The sequence below is a fragment of the Nilaparvata lugens genome, chromosome 12, assembly GCF_014356525.2.
Source record: "Nilaparvata lugens isolate BPH chromosome 12, ASM1435652v1, whole genome shotgun sequence".
Classification (NCBI taxonomy): domain Eukaryota; kingdom Metazoa; phylum Arthropoda; class Insecta; order Hemiptera; family Delphacidae; genus Nilaparvata; species Nilaparvata lugens.
In genome coordinates, this window is record NC_052515.1 from 7,943,551 (window position 1) to 7,970,066 (window position 26,516).

A 26,516-nucleotide genomic window follows, 5' to 3' on the forward strand; every position below is an offset into this window, starting at 1 on the left:
TCTTGATGTTTTTACTTTCCTTGCCCTAGGTCAAGGTCCCCTGAGTCCAAAAAGTGGTTTTTGGGTATTGGTCTGTATGTATGTATGTGTGTGTGTGTGTGTGTGTGTGTGTGTGTGTGTGTGTGTGTGTGTGTGTGTGTGTGTGTGTGTGTGTGTGTGTGTGTGTATAGGTGCGTACAGACTTTCGCTCTGCTCCGCAACCGAACGTCACTCCAGCAGAGCGATTGATGATCGACCGGCGAGCAAGAGTGGTTCGACCGGGGAACGCGAGAAGATCTAACATCTTCCATAACGTTCATGATGGGGCGTGGGCGGAGCGACTGTGGTTCGATGGTGGTACGAGGGCGGTACGAGGGAGGAGCGTGCTCGGTGCGGGTTGGAAGCGCGAATATGTGTACGCAGCTTTAGAGTGTATGTGCGTCTGTGTACACGATATCTCATCTCCCAATCGACGGAAAGACTTGAAATTTGGAACTTAAGGTCCTTACAATATAAGGATCCGACACGAACAATTTCGATCAAATGCAATTCAATATGGCGGCTAAAATGGAGAAAATGTTGTCAAAAACAGTGTTTTCCGCGTTTTTCTCGAAAACGGCTCCAACGATCTTGATTAAATTCATACCTAAAATAGTCATTGATAAGCTCTATCAACTGAACTGCCACAAGTCCCATATCTGTAAAAATTTCAGGAGCAGGATCTATGCAAAGTTTGATTTTAGATTCCCAATTATCAGGCTTGAGATAAAATTTAAACAAAAACTTCCAAGTGGAAAAGATTGAGCATGAAAATCTCTACAATTAATGTTCAGTAACATTTTCACCTAAAAATGAAAATAAGCTCGAAATTCGAGAAAATGTGATTATCCAATAGCAAACTATAGCAAACTGTTGGCAATTGTTGATTCTATTAAATGATTCACTATGAAGAGATGGCAGACCACGTATGTCTCCAGTGTTATTGTCCTGTCACCAGCTGGCTCAGATCTCTGTTTATAAGTAGACTTGAGATGCGCGTTAACACTAGTGTCAGGTGATCAATTTTCTTAACGGCAAGGAAAGTTGTGTGAGTGCGCCACACCAGATTTTTCTATGAGTGAACCAACTGGGTGTAGAATGGATTATGTTTAAAATGATTTTATAAGGAGTAGGTAGTCTAGTCGAGTGGATTAGATGCTGGATTTATAATTCAGAGGCCGGGTTGGAATCCCAGCCCGGGCAAGTTATGTTTCTTGGGCCACTCTATTTTCGATGAACACGTTAAGGTGTCGGACCCGGCTGTCTAATAACAGCAGTTGTTAGGTCATGTCAGAGGCCCTAAAATTGATTAGGTGCGACCTGAAAACTCTGACACCAGACCTGAACCGGCCAGGTTACTCGATATTATTATTGATTCATTTTATGAGTCAATCGTCATTTCTGAGTACCGTAACAGAAAAATAAGATGAATTTCCTTTTGGAGAATCCGATAAAATGATTATATTTCTTCTGGAAAATTACGGGAATTCAACACGTTGAATAATGTAGGTATCCTATAGGTATTTTGGACACTACTTAGTTCATTTATTCAATTTTGCATTCTCCAAGACTATCATCATCCAAAAAAAAACGTGAAAAATGATGATTCTGGAAAACCATAGTCTTTTCTTAATAATTAATATACCACCTACAATTTAATTATCTTATTCAAGTTAAGTTTAAAAGAATTTTATTTCATTCATACAATATTTAGAATACAAAATTCCACACTGAATAAGTTATTTTGATAACTGAAATTAGTTCATTTGTTATAGAGTAAGAGCGCTTTTAAAAGCAGTGTGTTTTTGAAGATTTTTTTGGAAAACAGAGAAAAAGGCCTCTCAGAGAAAATAACCTCTTCCTGCAAGTGGAACTGGAACTTGAAACTGGCAAATAGAACAAGCTCAAGGTCGTGGCTGAGACCACGGTATGTAGGTAGAAGAAGAAATCTTCATTTTTCATCTAAATACCGTCGCTGAGCCATCTAGCGGAATACTTTGAATTAGAAGTACCTAGCAGCTATTTTTCATAATCTGCCGTAAGGTAACAGCACCGTACAGTGTACTTTGTTCGTCTGCAGACTGTCTGTGTCTGTGCTCTGTGACGTAACGTAAACGTAACACAAACAGAGCCAGTTTTGCTCCTGCTGCTTAATTTTTAGGTTAGGTTGTTTTTAACTATGCCAGCATTACCGGAACTTTGCTGCAAGTAGAATACAGTATTTCTTGTTATATTTGAAAATAAATGATTGATTAACTTCATTAGCATGTCCTTATGGTATATAGATTTGAAATTACATTAGAAAGAGCTTAGTTGAGTCGAAATTTGTTCAAAATGAAGTCGGCTTTGATGGTGGCCGAAAAGCCATCTCTTGCTGCTTCTTTGGCTAATATTTTGAGTAATGGAAGAAATTCATCAAGAAAAGGTAAGCAAATTTGAATTTTGAACCTCCAAATTTCTATAAAGTCAGTTCATGTTTAAATTGAATTGAACTTTTCCCCTTAATTTGACTGCTTTGTCATTTTGAGAGACGAGCTGTCATAGAGGTTATCCCATACGATTGGTTATCAAGTTTGTTTTTACAAATTTTGAATCCCGATATTCAAGTAAGTTTGACAAGAGTAGATATTATTCTCTCTATGTTAATGCTTTGGTTAGCCTACTACTACTAGCTATTCTGTTTTTTTTCAGTTACGGTAAAATTTTTGTAAAACATCTTAAATTTGCTTTAGGCTCAACGGGTAGGCTATTCCAATCCACACAAATCTCCTCTGTTTATTGAAATCTACTAATTTATCTATTGAATTTGACAGATCTATTCTATTCGTCTATTTAATCTAACTGGCCAGAATAGCCTAGACGGCTAAGGCGTTGAACCCTTTAGTCTGCTGGTGCTATCTGGTAGCGGGTTCAAATCTTATCGAATCGGCATAGACGTTTGATCATCTCATCAAATCACCATCGCATGAGCAAAAAGTTCATGTGGGCATCATCTGCAATAAAAATCTAATGTAACATTTATCAATCATTTTTTTATTATAGGTATCAACGGCGCTTGTTCGGTACACGAATGGAGCGGTCAATTCAGAGGCGAACAGGTCAACTTCAAAATGACGTCAGTTTGCGGCCATGTCATGAGTTTGGATTTCATTGGCAAATACAACAATTGGGATAGAGTTGATCCGGTCAGTTCCTTACTTTGTATTTAAAACATAATACACTATAATTTATTATAGAAATAACCGTTTGTTTCCGTCATTGAAAAACACTGTTTTTGTTTTCAAATCCGGTTTAATAAAAATTACAGTATTTTAGTTAGTTTTCAGTTCAGCATATGATAATTGTCTCATATATTCCAGGTTGAGCTGTTTTCCTGTCCTACAGAAAAGAAAGAAGCTGTAACGAAACTAAAAATGCCGCATTTTTTGGCACAAGAAGGCAGAGGTTGTGACTACCTGATTCTGTGGCTGGATTGTGACAAGGAAGGCGAAAACATTTGTTTTGAGGTTATGAACGCCGTTGAGGGGACTATGAGGCGGTCACCGTACAATGATGATGTGAGTATCAATATTTATTCAAGTTTAATATAATTTTAAAGTAAATGCCTTGTGACCTGGCTGATGTCAGAGATTTGAGGTCGCCGCTGATCAATTCCAGGGCTTTTGACATGACTTGAATGCTTTTAGGCAGCCGGGTCCGATGGTTTAACGTGTTCATCCACAACACGGGAGTGGCCCGGGAAAAAGATCTCACGTCGCAGGGATTCGAACACGAGACGTCTGATTTAGAAAGCCAACGTCCAAACCACTCGACCACGGCCACTCCATAGATCAAAAATTATCTAGGAGCTGGATGAACATTTAAATTTATGACAAAGTAGTTCATGTTTAATTGTTGGTAGAATTTATGGCTTGGTGTTTCAAGAAGTGCTATAAGTACTAATCCACCAATTAACACTTGAAGAAGTTCAATCCAATGCTTGTGATCTGAGGTTTTTGGGAATTATATACAAACATTTATCCAGCAACCTAGTACAAGTTCTATCTAACAGTAAAGAGACGACGTCACCATACATTTTCTTAAATTTTACACGTTTTCCCAATACTGAAATCATTATTCTTTTTTCAAACGATAAAAGCAGCTCAATTGCTCAATAAATAAAACATATTTAACTGCTCAAATAAAAGGTATATTTGGGTATGATAATTATTGTGTAACACCAGAAACAAGTCTCTCTGTATTAATGAATCTGTTACAGTGACGTGATATAATTCTTATCATTCTCTTGCTTGTTTTCACGTACGGTAATTCTATTAAATTTAACCGCAACTATGTGACATCACTGCATTGTCGCCCAAATCGTTCATTGGTTCTCATTAGCATGGAAGTCTTTAGGTGACGTCAATTGAGCAGGAAAAGTTACTAGTAGATTGAGTAAGACGACTGCGTAGGACAATAGACTCGTTTTCTACTGTGGCTCTTAAGATTTTCAACAAGCTGCCTAGACAGTTAACAGCCTTGAGTTTCCAGGCTTTCAGGGCAAAGTTAAAGTGTTGGCTTAAAGAAAACCCTTTCCATGGGTTACATGAGTTCGAAATCACAGTGACCATGCCATCTTGGAAACTCAAGTTCATAGTCATTACTTACTTCAAGAAAAGTTTATTCTTATAGTTTTTGATACAACCTATACAGCTCCGCTGGTCTTGGTGAAGAATTATTGTATTCAGTGTATTGTCCGTGGTTAAGTTTAACAGACTTACGTGAAACCGGGGTTTAGAGAATTGGCAGTTAGCTTTAAACAGTTATGAAACTCTCCACTCAATGAATTATCAATATTAATTAATCAAAATATTTATTATAATCATTACTTTACTTGTGTGTATTTGAATTTACATCTTTGTAGGTCTATATGGTAGCTTGTCAAGCAACTTCTTCAGGATTTGGTTTTACGGTTGCTTGTTTTGATTCAATAAACGTTCTTTCTATTATAGTTTATTATATTATATTCTATTGATTATTATAGAATTCTGGCAATTTTGTTACAGGTGGTCTACAGAGCGCATTTTTCGGCCATCACTGAGAAAGATATCAAGGCAGCCATGCAAAACCTAGGCAAGCCTAATGAAAACGAATCCCGCAGTGTGGATGCCAGACAAGAGCTTGATCTCAGAATAGGCTGTGCCTTCACTCGATTCCAAACTAAATTCTTTCAGGTAAACTAACTTTGTTTATTCTGAAATTAACACATTCTTAAATCAAATATCATTCAAGAAGGTTGTCTCGATTTTTTGTAACTTTCGAAATACTTCATGTAGGCCTAGTTACTTTTATCAATATCCGATTAGATTAGTTAACATGTGAGAAGTTATCTATTAACCCTACACGTCACTAATTCCAACATGTACAAGGTGGGGCAGAGCAGACTGACGAGTTTGGAGGGGGCACTGCTCAGCCTGTGGTGGGAGTAGGCAGGCTCGGTGGGCGTCATTGTACAGTCCCGGGAGAATAGTTTTTAGTATTCATCATGAATTGGACGGGAGAGCATCGCGGTTATGTTGTTTGCGCTTTTTACGAAAATCGACATTTGATTATCGCAGCTCAACGGGCGTTTCGACGACATTTTAACATTCCTGTCCACAAACCCGTCCCATCTGTGAACTCTATCAGAGCGTGGGTTCGTCAACTCGAGATAACTGGTAGTACACGACAAGAAAGAAGACATGGCGCACCAAGAACAGTGAGAACTCCCGGAAATATTGAAATTGTGAGAGCAGCAGTCGAGCAATCACCGAGGCGTTCTGCACGCAGGCATGCAATAGCTTTGGGGATGTCCAGCCGTTGAATTAGGAGGATTCTTCATGAACATTTGTTTTTTCATCCATATAAAATCATGATTGTGCAAAAATTAAATGCCGCCGATTTTTTGAACCGTAAAAATTGTTGCAAGGAAATGCTTCAACGCATCCCGGCAATGGTTACTCTTTTCTGCAGTGACGAGGCTCATTTTCATCTGTGTGGAGCTGTCAACAAACAAAACTTCTGGTACTGGGCAGCAAATAACCCTCGACAACTTCATGAAAGACCACTTAATTCACCAAAAGTGACAGTTTGGTGTGCCGTTTCTCAATTTGGAGTGATAGGGCCATACTTCTTCGAAGATGACAACATCACCGTCACTGTCACCTCCGAGCATTATGTCACAATGTTACAAACGTTTTTGCAACCCAAATTGGAAGAACTTGCTGAGGAACAAGACTTGGGGGAAATATGGTTTCAGCAGGATGGGGCTACAGCCCACACAGCGCGTATTTCAATGGATTTGTTGAGAGAAATGTTCCCAGGGCGACTTATCTCTCTGAGGGGGGACGTGAAGAGGCCGGCACGCTCACCCGATTTGAGTGTCTGTGACTTTTTCCTGTGGGGCTACCTCAAAGAAAATGTTTTCAAACATCGCCCACACACTTTGGAAGAGCTTAAGGAGAAAATCAGGGAGGAGATTCAGGCCTTACCAGTGGCAATATGCCAAAATGCGTTTGAAAATTTCAAAAATAGGCTACATCAGTGTATAGCTGCTGATGGCCGCCATTTAACCGATATAATTTTCAAAAACTAAAACTAAAAACTATTTTTCGAGCTGAATTCAATAAACCAAACCATTTTTTTCTAAGTTTCTCCGTTCATTATTTATAACCCTTTCAAACTCGTCAGTCGGCTCTGCCCCACCCTGTATAACAAATATCTACAAATAGAATAGAATTTTTTGAAGATTTCATTTTTTTTTAAAGTAGATGAAATTTCTTCAAGAAGACAGGTGAGGAAACGTATTAGACGTTGAATATAATAATACTTTATTCGATCAATCAACAGACATTATATACACACTTTTGGAAAAACATAACTGGTGTAGCAAACACCTTCGTATGCACAATACATTGTATATCAAAATGCATGTAATACAAATTTAAACAGGAAACACAATACAGATAGATGAAAAACACTTAGGCTCAACTCACACTTACGCGACTCAGGTCGATAAGAGACTCGACTCTAGTCGAGAGCATATGTTTCCAAATGGTGACAATCAGACCAGTCGATTCTAGTCTCCGCGACGTCACCATTTGAAAACACATGCTCTCGACTAGAATCGAGTCTCTTCTCAACCTGAGTCGCGTAAGTGTGAGTTGAGACTTTGAAACTTACTTTATTTCCCGAAAATTTTTGGTGGCTTGGTCAACCTTTCTCAACCGTCTAGTTGTAGTGAGTGGTGTTCTAAAATACATGTAATGTAATAATATATCTTATAGAAATGACTCATGGCAGTAATATAATTGCAAAGGCTAAAGCCATTTTATTGCACATAAAAATAGCTAAGTATACTGAAGAAACACTAAACGTCATGTGGAGGAACCATGAATTGGATATAGTTGTTGCTGATGTGGAGGACAAAATTACTATCACTATATTAAATTTAGCTACCGTATGGATTGTATTGGACCATTGGAACAATGTGAGTATGTGTTTGTTATTGGGTTTGAGGACGAAAAAAGAATAATGTTTTTAGAGCACAGTATAATGATTTGAATAGTAAAACTATGAATTAAATTTCCGAAGGACCAGCTTGACATCAGTTCAAGCAATGAGATATATAATAAAACAATGAATATGAAAAATGAAGCATAACATAATAATCATAGTTCATAGTACCTTGAGTCATTGTTGAAGTTCGATGGTTTTCTATGGGTTACCTGAATTATTCGCGTCCATGGCCATGGAAAGAAAACGCATAGTTCACGAGCACTGGACACTTTCACTGGTAACACTTGTCTTAAGGTGTAAACGAAAATAACGAGGTTTAACTAAATGAGGTTTTAACAAATAAGAGAAAAATGAGGTTTTAACAAATAAGAAAATACTGAGTAGCGACTTTGGAGAGAGGTTTGATCGAAGCATTTACAAGAGGTAGGATGTGACCAACTCCATTCAGCAGAGGCGAACAAGCGACTCGTACTAGGCCTAGCTAGCTACTCCGGGCGAACTCTCTTCCTGGCAGAGGTATGCGACTAGAGTCCTGGGAGTGATAGTTCCGCGCAGGCGTACTACAAAGAATATTACAATGACTCAATTAAAATAATAATTACATTGTTGGCGGGCGTGTGGCGCTAAAATATGAAATTTATACAAAATAAGTTAGCTATTAATTCAGTATGATTATTACGTAACAATGTGTATTTTTATCAGAGATCTTGACTTCCTATTCTTAAAATTAGAATCTGAATGATTTGTATATTTTGCAGAAAATCATACTTATCTGTTTCTAATTTTTAATTTTATTTTTTCAGATTTAATTGTAAGACGATTCACTAATTTATAATTGTGTTTTTGACAGGGTAAATATGGTGACTTGGATGCATCTTTAATATCTTATGGTCCTTGCCAGACCCCCACACTTGGGTTTTGTGTACAGAGGCACGATGAGATTCAAACGTTCAAACCTGAACCGTTCTGGGTTATACAGGTCGGTATTCAGCTTATTCAAACAATAACACTAGTCATTACCTAACTAATCATTACCTAGTGTCATTAGTAAACTAATAACACTTATTAATATCTAAAATCATACTTATAATGTGGGAGTTTAATACTTTATGAATTTAATATTCGATCTCTATCTAACTGTTTATAAAATTATAATGATATGTGACTATTATACTATATGAATTTGCTCTATTTGATTGGATACAGCTCTTGACAACGAAGAAAATTACAGTCTTTTTATTTTCAATTCAATATTAATCCAAAATCATTACCCTCAATCATAAATCATCATCATTATCATTTCAATCATAGTGATATTACCAATGATATTTATTGGAGAATGATATTTTGCAATGAGATCAAGCTTATAGAACTAATTTTTTCCACCAGAAATGTCCTTGGTCATTTTTTTATAAGTAGCTCTACTGTTGATTGAAGAAACACACTAATAATGAAATGGAAGATCCAAAATTAAATGATCAAGATAGCCTATAATTTTGAAGATAGTTCTAAATAGTGTGTTTGTCTTTTCGGTCTCAAAATTTTATAGTTTTTTCAAAGTTTGGAATTTTCCAATTAATTGTGATTGATTTAATTTAATTTAGAAGTATTTTTTTAATTTAAAAATGATTTTTGTGTGTTTTGAATTGTAAATTGAGTGTGTAATTGATGAATGTTAAGTGACACATAACCTAGCTACATTTGGACTGTTGTATAAATTAGAATTGGAACCTTTTTGGGCTTATAAGCCTGTGCTACTTTTCTGTAAGTTGTGTAATATTCTGAATGATTAAATAGATAAATAGATATTAGGCTGAGATACACATTCAAATAATACTACTCCTAATAGCTTAAATATATCATGAAGTATTAATTGATTAATCATTTATTGAATCTTTAAGTACACATAATGTATTGCCAGGTATTGTAAGATCCATTGCATACTAAAACATACGAAATTCATAACTTATGATAAAAACATATGAAAAATTAACAAACATATGAAACATTAACAAGATCTGTACAGAGAATAAATGAATGTATTTTAAAAAAGATACTTCGACGTATTGTTGATGTTTTGCAGATTTCAGTGAACACAGTTGATGGCAAAGAAGTGACTTTGGACTGGGCCAGAGTACGTTGTTTCGAGAAAGAGGTAGCCACTATGTTCCTGCAGAAAATTCGAGAACAAACTACTGCCATGTGAGTTGCTGTTGCATTTTTATTTATTCTTGTAGAATTTTTAATCTAAATTTAGCCCTGTTATTTACCTGTAGGACCAATAACATTTATATAACAAACATGCTATTGTGGAACATCTCATTTGTTTGTTAAAAAACGTAAATAGTTAAAGTTTTTGTATATTTTGAACCTTTCTTCTACTGAATTTATGTAGGCCTGCCTATCTGGTGGTTTTTTTATAAATTGTAAATATTTAGTAAATTGGAATTGACGATATCTACAAAATTCAACTTAGCCTGTCATTGAACGACAAGATTGCCACGAAAACCAACGAGAGAGGAGGGAGATGTAATCAACCAGACTGTTAAATTTCATTATAGCGACGTCCACATTTTAATGTCAGTATTTGATTAACACTGGTGTTGCTACCCATATCTATAACTCGAAAAGCAAAGAGTGCTATCTTTTTCCAGCTCTGCAACGTAGCCAAATAGTTTTTTAACAATTTAGAAATATTGTCAATATTTTATGTATTCACATTTAACAGATCAAAAACATGATCAGAAAAGGACCAATAGGCCTAGCCCAAATCTGTTTCCTTTCCGAATTTTGATAGTAGTAAGCCATTATCTAAAAGATAGGTTTTGTTGTTTCGCTTTGAATAAAATTCCGAGTCCAGAAATAAACAAACAAAATTTAGAATTTGATTAGATTGAAAACCGGAAAGAATGAAAATATTGCACCAAACTGTAATTCAAAACTTGAAAACATTGAATTATTTAGAAATTTAGAAACCAAAAAACAAAACTAAACTCACTCTAAAAATCAAAGCTATTCAAATGAATCAATGATTCAATAAAATATTCTATTTCAAATTATGAAATTTTAGTATTTATGCATTAATAATTTAAAAATATATATTCTTGCCGAATAAAAGGTAATTATTGTTGATTTTAAACAAGATTGAACAGGTGATATTACATAATAATATACCGACATAGCTTTCCTCTATAGAAGGTAGTGGCAAAGCTGATAATTGGCAACGCTGTTTCCCTATCCACTGTCATTATAACCTGGACCCCACTATGGATGACCTAGCCAAATTAATCAACATTAAACATTAATCTCGCTTATAAATAATTATTCAGGAGGCTCTATCATATCATGTTCATGTTACTAAGTTTGAATGAAAGTTGGTGATAGATAATACTACAAAACTATAATATTTCAGGCATTTTAAATAATTTTATAATGCATGCTGCCTACTGTGATAATGACCTCGAGTTTGAATTAATATATTTTTAATTGGTTGCAGTGTAACGAACGTAACAGTGAAGGAGAAATCGAAAAGTCGTCCTCAAGCTCTGAACACAGTGGAACTGATGAGGGTGGCCAGTTCAGGTCTTGGGCTGGGACCTCACCATGCTATGCAGATTGCTGAGAAATTGTACACTCAGGGATATATCAGCTACCCCCGTACCGAGACCACCCATTATCCTGATAACTTTGATCTAGTGTGAGTATTATGGTAATATTCTGTTATCTCAAGATTTACACGTCTGTTTATTATTTGAGTACATTCGAACATTATTAACAGTGGATTTTCGATATATTACATCTTGAGAGACCGCTCAAAAAATGTACTATTACGAGGTTCTTGATTCTTGAGGTTTGTACTAAATCGGGGTGTACTAGACTATATCAAGGTTGAAAATTATTTGGACTGCATAAAAAATCACTTTAAAGGTTGGATTGCAACAAACAACCGGGTAATGAATGGGATTTTAGTATAGGGAAAAACTCCTGGCTCTTGTAAGGAACACAGGTATAGTTTAGTTCAGTTTAGTTTAATTTTCGTCATATAACACTACAGAATCAAGCAAAGCTTGGTAGTATATGACACGTCAAAAGTATTGGTTTGCCCAACTAACATACTACTTGGGAACACAATAAGCTTCGGTTGACGTGTGGGGTTCCTTGAACCTTTGTATCCTTGAATCCGTCTCTTCAAAGCAATAAACAATAAGGTAGGCGCACACCGATCGTCATCGGACGGACGGCACGGATCGGACGATTAGATTTGATGCATTGTTTTCAATTGGAGTGTGCATACCTATCCGCATCGTACGCATCGTAGATCGGAAATGCCGTTAGGAATCCCGAGAGGAGCATTGAAGCCGACGGCTCCCTTCAGATTTAATGACTCAATCGCACGGCGATGAGTGGTGTTCAGTTTTACTATATATTGTCTGAGGACATACAAAAGCTAAAAAAAATTACTCGCAACATGCGGAAGTAGCTAAAAAATGTTACTTCGTCTTCAATTAAATAAGAAAACAGATGATTAAACTCTCCGTATTCTATCCTTTTCTGATTAATTCTATGGATCCACATTTTTCGTTTTCTCTTCCCACGTCGTTGTACCACAGAATAAGTACAGAATGGAAACTTGAAATAAATCGCCTATCTAACCAATGCTTTTCACATGACCCCAACACTAAACACGTCACGTGACCTTGGGAAGTTCCACTATAATGGCGAATATGAGTAGTCCTTACCAAGAAAGTGAATACAGCTTTATTATCTATCTTAGATATTTTAGAAATTTATGTCAAAAGTGATGATATCTATGCTTTTTCCTGTATAGTCACGTGCTGTTGCAACAGCAATCAAACCCCGACTGGGGAGCTGAGGTGCGGGGGGTGTTGGCGCAGGGAGTGAACCGACCTCGGAAGGGGCACGACGCGGGGGACCATCCTCCCATCACCCCCATGAAACCTGCCACCCGCCATGAATTGGACGGCGATGCATGGAAGATATACGACTACATCACTAGGCATTTCATCGCTTCGGTCAGTATAAGTATACACTTTTGATTTGTCGTGTTTTTCTCCCCTCGTTCTCATCACCCCTCCTCCTCCTCCTCCTCTTCCTCTTCTCCTTCTCTTCATTCTCCTCCTACTCTTGTTACTACTCTCCTTTGTTTCCTTCCATATTCTAATCTTGTCAGTTCTTTTGATTTATTTTGTTACTCTCCTTATCTTTTCCTCCACGACCTCCTCCTTCTCCTCCTCCATCACTTATTCTTCTCCGTTTCTCGCCAGACTTCTTTCTGCACAATCTTCTTTGCTCCCTCATAATTGTCCTGCATTTTTCTTGCATCTTTTGTTGTTCTATTAGTTACTTTTCCTCCTCTTAATGTTCTACTTCTCCTTCATTCACTACTTCCTCCTCCTTCTTCTTCTTCTCCTACTCCTCCTTCTCCTCCTCCTCCTCCTCCTCCTACTCCTCCTCCTCCTCCTCCTCCTCTCTCTCTCTCTCTCCTTACTTTAATGGTAATGTTTTATGGTTTTGTTCTGTTCAATTTTGTACTTTCAATTATATTCTACCAAAATGACTAAAACACTCTATAATACTGTTTCTATATTATTTTTATATATTAATTATTTTATATATTTTCGTATTCATAAATCTATTTGTAAAGCTGTTTGAAGATTTATGCGATACGAAAACACGCCGTATGCTTTTCATCAGCCGATGATATTATTTTTTATTTATGCTTATTATACTCTCTCCATCCTTCTCAGAAATTGAGAAGCTAGGCTTGCGGAAGAAAATGTCACATGACCAGTTAATAACCAATCACTGGTAAGAAAAAATCAATTTACCAATAGGATGGCTACACTAAAAAAATGTGCTCAGGTGTGCCATATAGAATAAATAAATAATTTTACAAATAAAAACAAGAAACGAGCACAACAAATAATTATAGGGGAACAATGAGCAGATTTTTCAGTAGGTCAGAGTATACAATAAATAATATAATAAAATTAAAAATCGAAGCAAGCAGTCAAAAGACTGAAACGCCGGTTATCAGCTTTTACCATTTACAACTGTTTGTGAATCTGGATCTTAGAAGATGAATAAATGATAGATTTTGTTGTTATTTTAACAGCCAAAAAAGGTGAGTATTTTTAGTTTATTATTACAGAAAGTTGCTTATCAAAGCTGTTCAAATCTCACCGTGACAGTATAGAAAAATATATACATACCGTATATGCAGAGTGACCCAGAATATTGGGAACTTTTAAAAACGCCATAAAATATTAGAGGAAAGGGCAAAACTGATTTTATTCAAACTAATGTGAAGTTCAAGGCTTGCTATTTGGAAATTATCAATAACATCTATCACTTTTTGACAATTACTTCATTTAAATGGCTTCCTCCTGATCGAATACATTGTTCAAATCTGTGTTGACGATTCCTCATTGATTGCTGCAATATCTCATCTTGGATATCGCGGATTTGATTTTGAATTTGTTTTAATTTTTAATTAATTCAAAATTATTGATCAAATTGTAAGCGAAATCCACTCTGCAAGGCAGTTAATGGCATCTGTGCGAGTGAGGTAACCGTATAATCTCACGATTAGGTTGCGTTTCTTGGTCCCATGGCGGATCTGTCCACCTGCGATTTTCTGTTTGTGGAGCTATCTCAAAATCAAGTTTTCACAACTTGACCAATAACTGTGGTTGAATTATAACAGACAATTCAGAATGAAATTAATAATATCCCAGCTGAAATGTTGCAGCAATCGTTCAGGAATCTCAACACAGATTTCAAGAGTGTATTCGTGCAGGAGGAAGCCATCTTAATGAAGTAATTATCAAAAAGTGATAGATTAATAGTTCTCAAATTGCAAGTCTTGAACCTTACATTAATTTAAATAAAATAATTGTTGCCCTTCCCACTTTTGTTTTATGGCGTTTTTAAAAATTCCCGTTATTGTGGGTCACCCGGTATCAAGGATAGAATGAGAATGAGTTGTTGGAAAACGTTCGCTGTGTGTTGAGAAAAATTACAATCTTGCAGCTCTTTGCCAGCTCACTTCTGTGAATATGTCTCTCAACTTTTGTTTATCTTTTGTGATTTGTTTTTGGCAGGTGTCGCAGGATTGCAAGTACCTGAGCACAGTGGCGACATTCCAGGTGGGAGCGACTGAGTGGTTCTCATGTACAGGCAAAACCCTGCTGGACCCCGGCTACACCACAGTCATGCACTGGCAGGCCTTCGCCAAGAATGAGGTGGTGCCTAACTTCAGTATGGGTGATGTCGTCGACATACAGGATGTGAGTTGTTGCTGTATTCAATCTAGACTGTATCGAAGTTAATTCTGTAAATTGAGTTGAAATGGAAAAAGAACAGATGAAAAAATCATACATTTTTTTAATACTTTGCTCTGGTTGCACATAAGACTGTTAATTTTTAATGATGATTGATCAACTCTTGCAACAGAGCAAAGCGAGAAAGAGATAGCACTATCCGCTTTGTTGAATGATAGACAAGGATAGCAATACCATTGCCGGGAGTGATCCGTGGTCTAGTGGATAGAGTGCTTGCGTAGCTGCATAAAGATCCCGGGTTCAAACCCTCTCAATACCAAAAGTTTTTTAACCAGATCACTCCCGTGTTATCGGATGGGCACGTTAAACTGTGTCGGTCCCGGCTGAAGTATGACAGTCGTAAGGCCCATTGACGGCTTGAATTATATATTCAGGCGGTGGGACCTTCCCGCAAGGGACTCCCCACCAACAAAAGCCATACGAATTTACATTTTTACCATTGCTAAACAAACTCTGCCATTATAACGTGGACTTGACTATATTTTCCCACCGGGGCTGATTCTTGATCAAGTGAGATCTTGATGAAGTGAATGTCATTCCATAAAACTAGGGCTGCGTAAATACAGAGTAACCGGGTATCTGAAACAGAGCAACGCGAAGCAAACTGTTGTTGCTCTTCCACTACATACAAAGTTGGATGTTGCTGTTTGCGAGTAGATGGAGTGAAATGATAGCAACGGAATGATGTTGAAACTCTCATCGCGTTGCTATCACACGGTTGCTCACTGTATCCAGGCAGGTTACAACTCTAACTGAAAAGTGTACAAAAGTTTCTTTGAAACCAAGACTAGGTTTAATTTAGTTAGTGTTGAATATGTAAACTTAGTTTTGATTATGTATTATGTAAAATTATTGACCTGTCTTGTCTTATACTCATTATCTGGAGTCCTTAGGACGTAATTTATAAGAAATAGAAGAAAACTCTTGGTTACATAATTATTAGTTCATCTAATACATAGATGATAGGTAATATGATATCTAATACATGTTAGTTCATAATAGACCGGGGTGAACTTAGGGCAGAAGGTAGAAGGAAGCGAAGTCATTCAGATACATGAATTTCTCAACACTCAGCTATCTTCTTCTATGCTATGCTAAATTTGCTACATACATTCTATAATATATACTATACATATATCATAAAAACTATCATATAAATGACAACTGAAAAAACTTCATACTCTACATTAGCCGCTCCGTCATGTTTTGACCCTAATAGAAACAGAAGACCAATAGGAATAAACTATTAGGAATGTGTGGGATGTGACTATTAATTTTTTGTCTTCTAACTCTTCCCCCCTATTCTCTCTTGCAGGTGAAACTGGTAGAATGCCAAACCAGCCCGCCGGACTATTTGACGGAAGCGGAAGTGATCACTCTGATGGAGAAGCACGGAATCGGCACGGATGCGTCCATTCCTGTCCACATCAACAACATCTGCCAGCGCAACTATGTCACCGTCGGTGCCGGCAGGAAGCTCATTCCTACACCACTCGGCATTGTGCTCGTTCACGGATATCAGAAGGTAAATTGATTGGTTATTAAAATCATATTATAGTATTAACAGTTACTTTGTTAACATACATACTTTGTTGAAGTATTAACAAAGAGAAAATATAGAATAAGAAGATATCCCATGGTATAAGTAGTTTATGTTCCAATTTTAAAGCCGATTTTTGTTATCTCAAGTCAATTGCTGCCGTCTACTGTCTATTATTACTGTTTTTGGCCGGGTGAGAGTGTAGGAACGGCATAGTATGAGAGACTACCAGCTTTACATAGCTTGACGAAAAACTACTAAGATTATCGGCTTGAGTTTACATTGAAATTTGGAATATAAACGCCCTATACCATGGAATATCTTTTTTGCTATCTGTTCTCTATGGTATTGAATTTATTTAAAAAAATATGTTGAGATCTCATTAAGAATCAAATTATTCAGTGTCAAATTAAATAAATTTCATTGCACAAAAAACATAATACAATAACCACTGGAAAAATACAAACAGATGACAATTTTGTAGAAAAATTACGTCCCAACTGATAAATTCAATTAATCAACTGTAGAAACTGTATTAAACATCTCTACTGTAGATCTCTCTGTTTATTCAATGATTGAATATTTTGCGGCCAGCTACACGAAAATTCCCATTTAACGAAACCAATGTAAAGAGAAACAATTATAAAATCTAACAATGCAAAGTTTTAATTCTACTGTGGTTGAATTCAATTGGATCTTTGTACTAATGAACTTGGGAATTTGAGATTTTGGCCTGGAGGAGGATTCAGACTCATGACTTGACGATGATGATTCAAGTTGAATTCCCACATATCAGGATCAGTGAACGTATCCGGCACAGTGTAAATCTCATTCTCATGAGTTATAATGGCACTATCCATACTCGCTCGGTCGAGCTGAGTGGGAATTGTCCAATTAGAACTCATGGCAATTACATTTCCATTTTGATGTGATCATGTGAGAATCCAGCTTTTGTGTGATAAGCTGGGTTTTCGTAAACTTCCGCAGTCGACGACGACGACGACAGGCATTGTTGTCTGAAGACATTCATATTGTCCAAATTCCAAGTGTGCTAAAACAATAACATTTCGATATTTGTTATAAATATAAAAGTAAAAGTATAAACTGAAACTTTCCCATTATATCAACATATCAACATAATTGAACATAATAAAATTTTTAGACAAATTCAAATCCACCCAATCTGAGATCCTTAACCTACTGTCGCGGTCGGCATTTCCGCACAAACGAAAACGCACCTTTAGATGTAATTACAGCTTATGCCGGTTAAAAACTAGTTGAAACTGTTTAGACCGTTGAAAATAGTTTGTAATTATGAAGGTACAGAATGTTTTACTCCGTGATTTTTGTTTCAGATTGATCCAGAGCTAGTCCTACCCACAATGCGTTGCGCAGTGGAGGAACAACTGAATCTGATAGCTTTGGGCAAAGCTAACTTTGATGCTGTGCTCAACCACACCGTAGAAATATTCCGCCTGAAATTCCTCTTCTTTGTGAAGAACATTGAAGGCATGGACACATTGTTCGAGGTGTCATTTTCGCCGCTTGCCAGTAGTGGAAAAGCCCATTCAAGGTCAGTAGTTTACTCTTTTTGAAGAGTTTTAGAATTTACTGATAATTTAAGAGTAATAATAGACTAAAATACAGATTTAATGAGAAATTACACAACAGTGTACTATGATAGTTTTGACTTATCATTTGTTGGACCGTAATATCCCGAATAAAAAAAGTTTATTCTTTGAGATTTTCCAAAAATGTGGATATTGTCCTATTCCAAGTTCGTATAATTATACCTTGAACTATAGTGAGGTCCACGTTATAATGGCAGTGAAGAAAGATACGAGGAAAACGTTGCCGAACCTCTGTCTTGTCAATGCCTTCTATAGACGGTAGCTGATACAGGTTTATTGATAAAAACACTTCATTCAAATGGGCTACTTTTTAAATTAATAGAACAATATAAAAATCTTGAAGCATCCTTTATTTTTTTACTTTCCTTGCCCTATTACCATAGGTAAGGAAAGTATTGCTTTCCAAAAAAATTAAGGTACCCCAATTTCTGAATTTCTATACGTTTCAAGGTCCCCTGAGTCCAAAAAAATGGTTTTTGGGTATTGGTCTGTATGTGTGTGTGTTTGTTTGTGTGTGTGTGTGTGTGTGTGTGTGTGTGTGTGTGTGTGTGTGTTGTGTGTGTGTGTGTGTGTGTGTGTGTGTGTGTGTATGAGTGTGTGTGCGTCTGTGTACACGATATCTCATCTCCCAATTAACGGATTGACTTGAAATTTGGAACAATTTCGATCAAATGCGATTCAAGATGGCGGCTAAAATGGTGAAAATGTTGTCAAAAACAGGGTTTTTTGCGATTTTCTCGAAAACGGCTCTAACGATTTTGATTAAAGTTATACCTAAAATAGTCATCGATTTATTTATTTATTTATTTATTTATTTAGCGTATGGCAGTATACACAACACATTTATGATCACAAAATTCGAAAAAAAAGAAAACAATAGAAAATTCATATATAAATCGAATGAAAATATCTTAGTCACTTTTGACCTGGAAATTAGAGGCATGCTTCCAGGGTATTTAAGTAGGCTATTGATGCTGGTTTAGCCACCAGGAAATCTTCATGTGCACACGTGTATGCTGATCTGGGACATTCCTCCACTATGTGTCTCACAGTCTGGACTGCTCCACACTCACAGAAAGGGGAGTCAGCCTTCCCCCCACTTATGCATCAGATAGGCACATCTACCATGATGAGTTCGTACCCTATTCAATGCCGACCATGTTTTATAGTCATCGATAAGCTCTATCAACTGCCACAAGTCCCATATCTGTAAAAATTTCAGGAGCTCCGCCCCATCTATGCAAAGTTTTGTTTTTAGATTGTCAATTATCAGGCTTCAGATACAATTTAAACAAAAATTTTTGACTGGAAAAGATTGAGCATGAGAATCTCTACAATTAATGTTCAGTAACATTTTCACCTAAAATTAAAAATAAGCTCGAAATTCGAGAAAATGTGATTATCCAATTGCAAACTGTTGGCAACTGTTGATTCTAATAAATGATTCACTATGAAGAGATAGCAGAACTCGTGTGTCTCCAGCGTTATTGCCCTGTCACCAGCTGGCTCAAATCTTTGAATAGTAGACTTGAGATGCGCGGGAACACTAGCGTCAGGTGATCAATTTTCATAACGGCAAGGAAAGTTGTGTGAGTGCGCCACACCAGATTTTTTAAAAAATAAAGGGTGCTTCAAGATTTTTATATTGTTTTATTAGGTTTATTGATGTAATATTAACAGATCATTCTCGTTTAAAATAATCAATTATAATTCATTTAGCAAGAAATGATATTTTTCAATAATTTAATAATGCATTTTCATAATTACGATGAAATATTTTGTTATTTATTCATTCTACATTGTTAAAAGACGAACTGGCAACAGAGCAAAGCGAGAAAGAGATGGCGTTATCTGCTCTGTTGAATGATAGACAAGGATAGCAATATCATTGCTAATCAAACTCTGCCATTATAACGTAGACCGCACTATAACTCCAACATTGTCCATTATTCTAGGATATTGTCAAATATATCCAATTTGGCAATAAATTCGATGCAGAGTAATAAATTTGAATGTATCCAGTCTTGTTGATTTGGATGAAAATGTTTGTACAATTTGGCAACGCGGAAATTTTGTCCAAGTTTGAACTTGTTTTATTTAGAGTAGGCTACCTATGTAAGTAGCATGTAGAGTGATTTAGAGTAACTATCATCATATAAGTGAACAATTACGTAGTAAACTTATTTCTTCTCGACAAACGACTAGTTTCGGATAAAATAATTCCATTCATATAAATATGACCAGAATTGGTTCAAATATACCAATGTATTTCCCTAGGAATTTTGATCTTATCATTTAGTTCGTTGTTGGTTATCCATATTGTTTTCACTGGAATTATTACTAATGTATTCTTATATAACTTTAGTGAAAAAACACTCACATTCTTTGGTGTGGCGACGCGTTTCGAGCTGGTATTGCACATTATCAAGCCAGACAGAGACTAAAGTCCTTTTTCAATTTAAAGTTACATATGAATACAATTTAGTAATTATCATTTATCCTATTAGAGAACCTATTGACTCTTTTTATTTATTATTATAATAATTAATTTTCATGTTATATTTTTAGGTGTGGTGCTCACTTTATTCATCCATAAATATTATGTAATCTCTATCTATTTCAATATTTCAGGTGTGGTAAATGCAGACGTTACATGAAATATGTGCAGGCAAAACCTGCTCGACTTCATTGTTCTCACTGCGACGAAACGTACAATTTGCCACAAAATGGAAATGTCAGAACATTCAAGGTAAGCAGCATTTACATTTTTCTTATACAGAGTGGCCAATTAAGGGCCGTTTCCGAGCTCGGGATTTAGCTAAGCTCTAGACTTTAAACAGCTGGAGTCAGAAAATTGGCTTTCCGAAACGCGGTGTAGTCTAAGTTTTTATGATAATCATTATTTTCTCATTTCTATTTATGTTTTGCCAAAAACAAAATACAAAAAAGCTTTACAAAAAATAAATATAAGTATATGCTACTGCACTTAAACCAAGATACATAAATTTATATAATTAGATATAATAACGAACTGATATCCTTTATATTATAAATAATAGTTATAAAATGAAGATTTAATTTATGTTCACATGCATAAGTACTATATATCACATAAGCAATTTCTATAATTGGAAACGTTTTTCCTTGACGAAATGAAACATTCCAAAATAATTCAAAATAGCTGAAACTTTACACTATTTTCCCTTTACTTTATTTTGTGTTCAATTTTTCAGTTTTTCGAAGCCAATTTTCTGACTCCAGCTGTTTAAAGTCTAGAATTTAGCTAAATCCCGAGCTCGGAAACCGACCCTAAGTATGGATAATTTGGAATAGCAGTTACACATCCATTTTTGAACAGAACTCAATATTCTTTTAGTACGAAGAATATTTACCATGAATTCTGCCATTTTAATAATAAGAGAGGAAAAATTGTAACTTTGTGTATGATAAATAGTATTTTTGTAAAATGCCGTACAATTACAAACAAAATTCGTAAAATGTACACGTAATAATTTCATGACAGAGTACTCTGCAAGAGATAGCTGCCTTATTTGTCATGGTGGATAAAGATTGAGAGTTTCTGTTTGTAGTTGATGTTACTGTAGCAATGGCAAATAATATTGACTATTCGGTGTGGCATCAGTCAAAACTAGAATTTACAGTTTAGGTAAATTTTACTTACTTTATTGATAAAAACGTCACTGTCAATCCAGGTAGTTATGACTGAATAAAACCGTTATTTCATAAAATATGAAATTTACCATATTATGGTAAATATTTTTCATTAAAAATTTATTATTTTCAAACTATTTATCAATTTATTCTGTCTTTACAGGAGCTGAAATGTCCACTAGATGACTTCGAGCTAGTTTCGTGGTCGACAGGGGCGCGAGGCAAGAGCTTCCCCCTCTGCCCCTACTGCTACAACCACCCGCCGTTCAGGGACATGGGGCGCAAAGGTATAGGCTGCAACGGGTGCACCCACCCCACCTGTGCCCACGGCCTCAATGCCAACGGCGTGTGCGCCTGTTGGGAGTGTGAGGGCGGTGTCCTAGTGCTAGATCCCAGCTCGGGGCCCAAGTGGAAGTTGGGGTGCAATCGGTGAGTCAAATACAGGAACAAATATAGGATGACGCAGGGAAACGGTTAATCTTCAAATATCATTTTATTTGAGATCTAAGAAAAAATCATAGAACTAGTAGAATATCAATGGAATCTTAGAATGGCATGTATTCATCTGACTATGTTTATTCCCATAATCAAAATGTTGGAGTGCCTCTTCACTTTTCTAGTTGATATCACAAAGATGTTCTCTCATTCGGCGTTCTCAGCATGCTACGCCATTTATGGAAACTGTGGTACTTCTTAGTAGATCTTGAAGGATGGCAGTGATTATGTTAATGCTTTTCTTTGGTTAATCTATTTTTTTAGGACGTTCATTTGCTGCCTGATATTCTGCGAGCTGTTGTATTGAAATCTCCGGTTCGAATCAGTACCACCTAAATTTACCTATTGTAAATCTAGGTGATTCGAATCGATTTAAAATACTCCACATGTCTTTCACATGATATTTTCTTTTCGTGATTCTACCTATACCTATAGCATATCGGCATACATGATACAATTATAGTGATATTCAGTATGTATCCTTTCACGCCTTATAAATGATGAAGGAATTAGTCAGTCTTGTTTTCTAAAGAACTTGAACCGTTCAAAGAATAATATCAGGGCACCGAGCTTCGCTCGTTATTTTTATTGACCGAGCGAAGTGAGGTCTAAGATTCAAGTCGACGGTTTGGCATTTCTCTTAATGTTTAAATGTTTATATGTTGCACATTTACGGCGAAACGCGGTAATAGATTTTCATGAAATTTGACAGGTATGTTCCTTTTTTAATTGCGCGTTGACGTATGTACAAGGTTTTTGGAAATTTTGCATTTCAAGGATAATATAAAAGGAAAATGACCCTCCTTCATACGCCAATATTAGAGTAAAAATCAGACTATAGAATTATTCATCATAAATCAGCTGACAAGTGATTACACAGATGTGTGGAGAAGCCAGTCTATTGCTGTATTTCCATAAGGTCTATAGTTTCAATTACAGTAACTATATAACCCACAGTATGGCCATTGGAATTTTTTTCCCGCCGCCGCCATGAAGATTCCAAATATTTGAATTTTACAATGGAGCTTATAGGAGATTATAAGTAATAGGTAATATAGTTACTGTAGTTTCAATCAGGTACTTGTGGATGAGAATACTGCGTGAGGTCTACTGTTCACAGAACTACTAGTTTATTGATAAACAGAACAAAATTCTCTAAAATGATCGTGTTTATATTTTACAGCTGGCTATATGTAATCTTATGAATTTCGGGGATGCGATATTTTGATTTTTCACATACTCACTCGCTCACTCACTTTTTTACTATCCACAGCTGTTTCAGCCAAGGATGAATTATCCTTTTAATGTCGTTCAACGAGTTTTCCCAAGGATGAGATCTAGTGCAATCGAATTTTTATATCATAAACCTACTATGTTATAATTATAATGTGGGTGGCTCGTTGGAGTAACTGACAACGCGCCATTCTAATAATCAAGAGAACCCGAGTTCGAATCTCGAACGGGGCAAACATTTTTGACCACAGCACAATCACATAGTACGACCACCCCGTCTTTTGGAGAAGACTATAAGCCGTCGGTCCTGACTGTCTAAAAAGTAGTCATCATCTCTCATCAGCATCATTCCTCTCTCTCATTACCCACGCACAAGCCTATTATTTTGTTTGTATTAGTTTTTTGATAATTATGGAACGACTTATCCATTAGCATTTGAATAAATGCTATAATTCATTCATTTTCATCTATAATATAATAGAGGAAAGAATTGGCTTATCATATACACGTACGGGATAGGAAATTCACGAATGACGCATCATCACGTCTGAACTACGCAACTGATTATCTTAATTTTTGCATATCGATTCTTATTTCACTGAGGATTGGTATAGGCCTATTTTAAATTATTCAAGATTTCAGTTTGTCAAGTTTTTAATTAGGCCATTGCGGAGCACGAGTTATCTGCTATTCTTTTAATAAATTAGACAATATTATCAGGGATGTTTTGGAATTGTTCCATATTGTTTTAAATTTGAAAATTTCTAAATTTTTTCTGTTTGTTGCAGTTGTGACGTGATCATCCACCTGTTCGATGATGCGCAGAAGGTGTGCGTGGAGGACGCGGTGTGTGACTGCGGCGCGCAGACAGTGTCGGTCGAGTATAAGCCGGAGAAAACGAAACTTGGCAACGAGCAGACGGAGGCCAGCGGCTGTGTGTTCTGTTCGGCCGAGTTCAGTTCGCTGGTCGAGAAGCAGAGGGCGGTGGCGTCGAAACCGGCCAGTGTGGGGGGACAAGGTGGCCAGGGGGGCCGTGGAGGGGCGCAGGGAGGGGGCAAGAGTCGCAGTCGCAAACCGCGGCCCCCCAAAGACAAGATGGCGCAGTTGGCTGCTTATTTCGTGTAATCACCTCGAAAAAATACACTTTTTTGTGTGTAATAAGTAAATATTTACACATATTTTGTTTAATTTTGTGGTGAAATGACTCTAATTTTGTGGTTCATATATTTTGTAAATACAAAATGGCGCAGTTGGCTGCTTACTTCGAGTACTAACCTCGTGTGTAATAAGTGAATATAAAAACACTTCATTCACATGGGCTACTTTTTAATTAAAAACAATATAAAAATCTTGAAATACCCTTTATTAAAAAAAAACAACTTTAAAATAGTTCAACAACTAGTTTCGGTGATCACACCATCGTCAGGTTATAAAATAAAATATATTTTTTTTAAGTAAAGGGTACTTCAAGATTTTTATATTGTTTTTAAGTGAATATTTACACATATTTTGTGTAATTTGTCGTGAAATGACTGTAATTCATAGATTGTGTAAATACAAGCTGTTGGCTGCTTATTTCGTGTAATTACATCGAAAAATTCAGCCAGTTGCACACACATTGATTTTTGGACGAACGATTTTTTGCCGTCCTTCTAAATTCTACCAGATTATTCCATGGAGCTTGGCAATCACTTGATGTGTTCAGACACACACATCGTACGTCCAAAAATTGATGTGTGAGAAACTAGTCTTACACTTTTTTGTGTTATAAGTACATTCAAGCTGGATTCCCACATATAGTGACAGTAAAAGCGACCTGTACAGAGATGATATTATTCCTACGAGTTTTAATGGAACTATCCTCACCCAGCCCTGCGGAGCGAGTATGAATAGTCCCATTAGAGTTTATAGGAATTATATTTCCACTGTACCGGACATCTGCAATGATATGTGGGAATTCACCTTTACACTAGAATGACACCTGTTTTGTGTAATTTGTTAGGGAATGACTAAATTCATAGATTTTTTTTTGAAGTGGGTACCGTAAATGAAATATGGCGCAGTGTGCTGCTTATTCCGTATAATTACGTTGAATGATGGCAATTAGTACATTTTTCACTGTAAAACTACAAAGATTTTGTTTAATTGTGGTGGAATGAATATATAATTATTAATTATTGTGCGATTTATAGATTGTGTAAATATAAGATAGCGCAGCTAACTGCTTATTTGTGAAATTACATTGAAAATAGCAAATTTTTGTTGTGTAATGAACCCATTGTCTCATACTGCACATTCAAACACATTAACATGTTTACCAATGTTTTGAATTCGTATACTACCTTGAAAAGGTCGTAAGGATCATTAATTTATTTATTCAATCATATTTAACATAACACAACTCCCAGAAAGGTGCCACAAGCTGAAGCCCAAAACGGTTCCAATTCTGATTTATACAACAGTCCAAATGTGTCACTAGGTTATGTGTTGAGAAAAAATCGAGCAGTTAATTTGCATTTTTTTCACACTAGGTAGTGTAAAAGTCAAGATACAAAAACGGGTTTACAAGAAATAAGCAGTTATTGCGTAATGCCAGATTATGATTTCAGTACTAACTTCATGTTAAATCATGTTTGAATGCTTCAAACAAAAATAAGATACCTGAGTCCCGAATGAACTAAAATGTAGAGAAAAGGACAATTAAAAATTGTGTACGATTGATATTACTTATCTAATAAGACTTGTGTTGTGCTAACTTAATCAAGAATGTCTTGTAAATTAACGTATTTATATTATTTATGTCATCATTGATATTGATATTGTGCGAAGTTTCTTTAAGTTATTATTCAAATTAGTTATCGATCAAGTTTTGGTAAGCTGTTTGATATAATGCAATTGATGGTTTCATGTATGTATACTACTCAATACAGTTTGCAATATTGTAACCTAGGTGTAACAAATTCAGCCAAATTAAATACAATAATTATTGTATTTGATGTTGTTTCTCTATTATAATATTCCAAAACC

The 26,516-nt window shown here is 36.0% G+C and overlaps 1 protein-coding gene across 1 annotated transcript; it reads left to right on the forward strand.

Annotated features, from left to right (window-relative positions):
* The first annotated feature begins 2,165 nt into the window (after nt 1-2,165).
* On the forward strand, nt 2,166-26,485 carry LOC111051567 (DNA topoisomerase 3-beta-1). Its single transcript, XM_039438856.1, has 14 exons — nt 2,166-2,443; nt 3,061-3,203; nt 3,378-3,575; nt 5,064-5,231; nt 8,405-8,533; nt 9,638-9,756; nt 11,051-11,251; nt 12,383-12,587; nt 14,679-14,864; nt 16,234-16,443; nt 17,814-18,031; nt 20,721-20,838; nt 21,925-22,190; nt 24,278-26,485. The coding sequence occupies exons 1-14, from the start codon at nt 2,353-2,355 to the stop codon at nt 24,612-24,614; spliced, it is 2,589 nt and encodes an 862-aa protein (XP_039294790.1). The 5' UTR covers nt 2,166-2,352; the 3' UTR covers nt 24,615-26,485.
* The last annotated feature ends 31 nt before the right edge of the window (nt 26,486-26,516 follow it).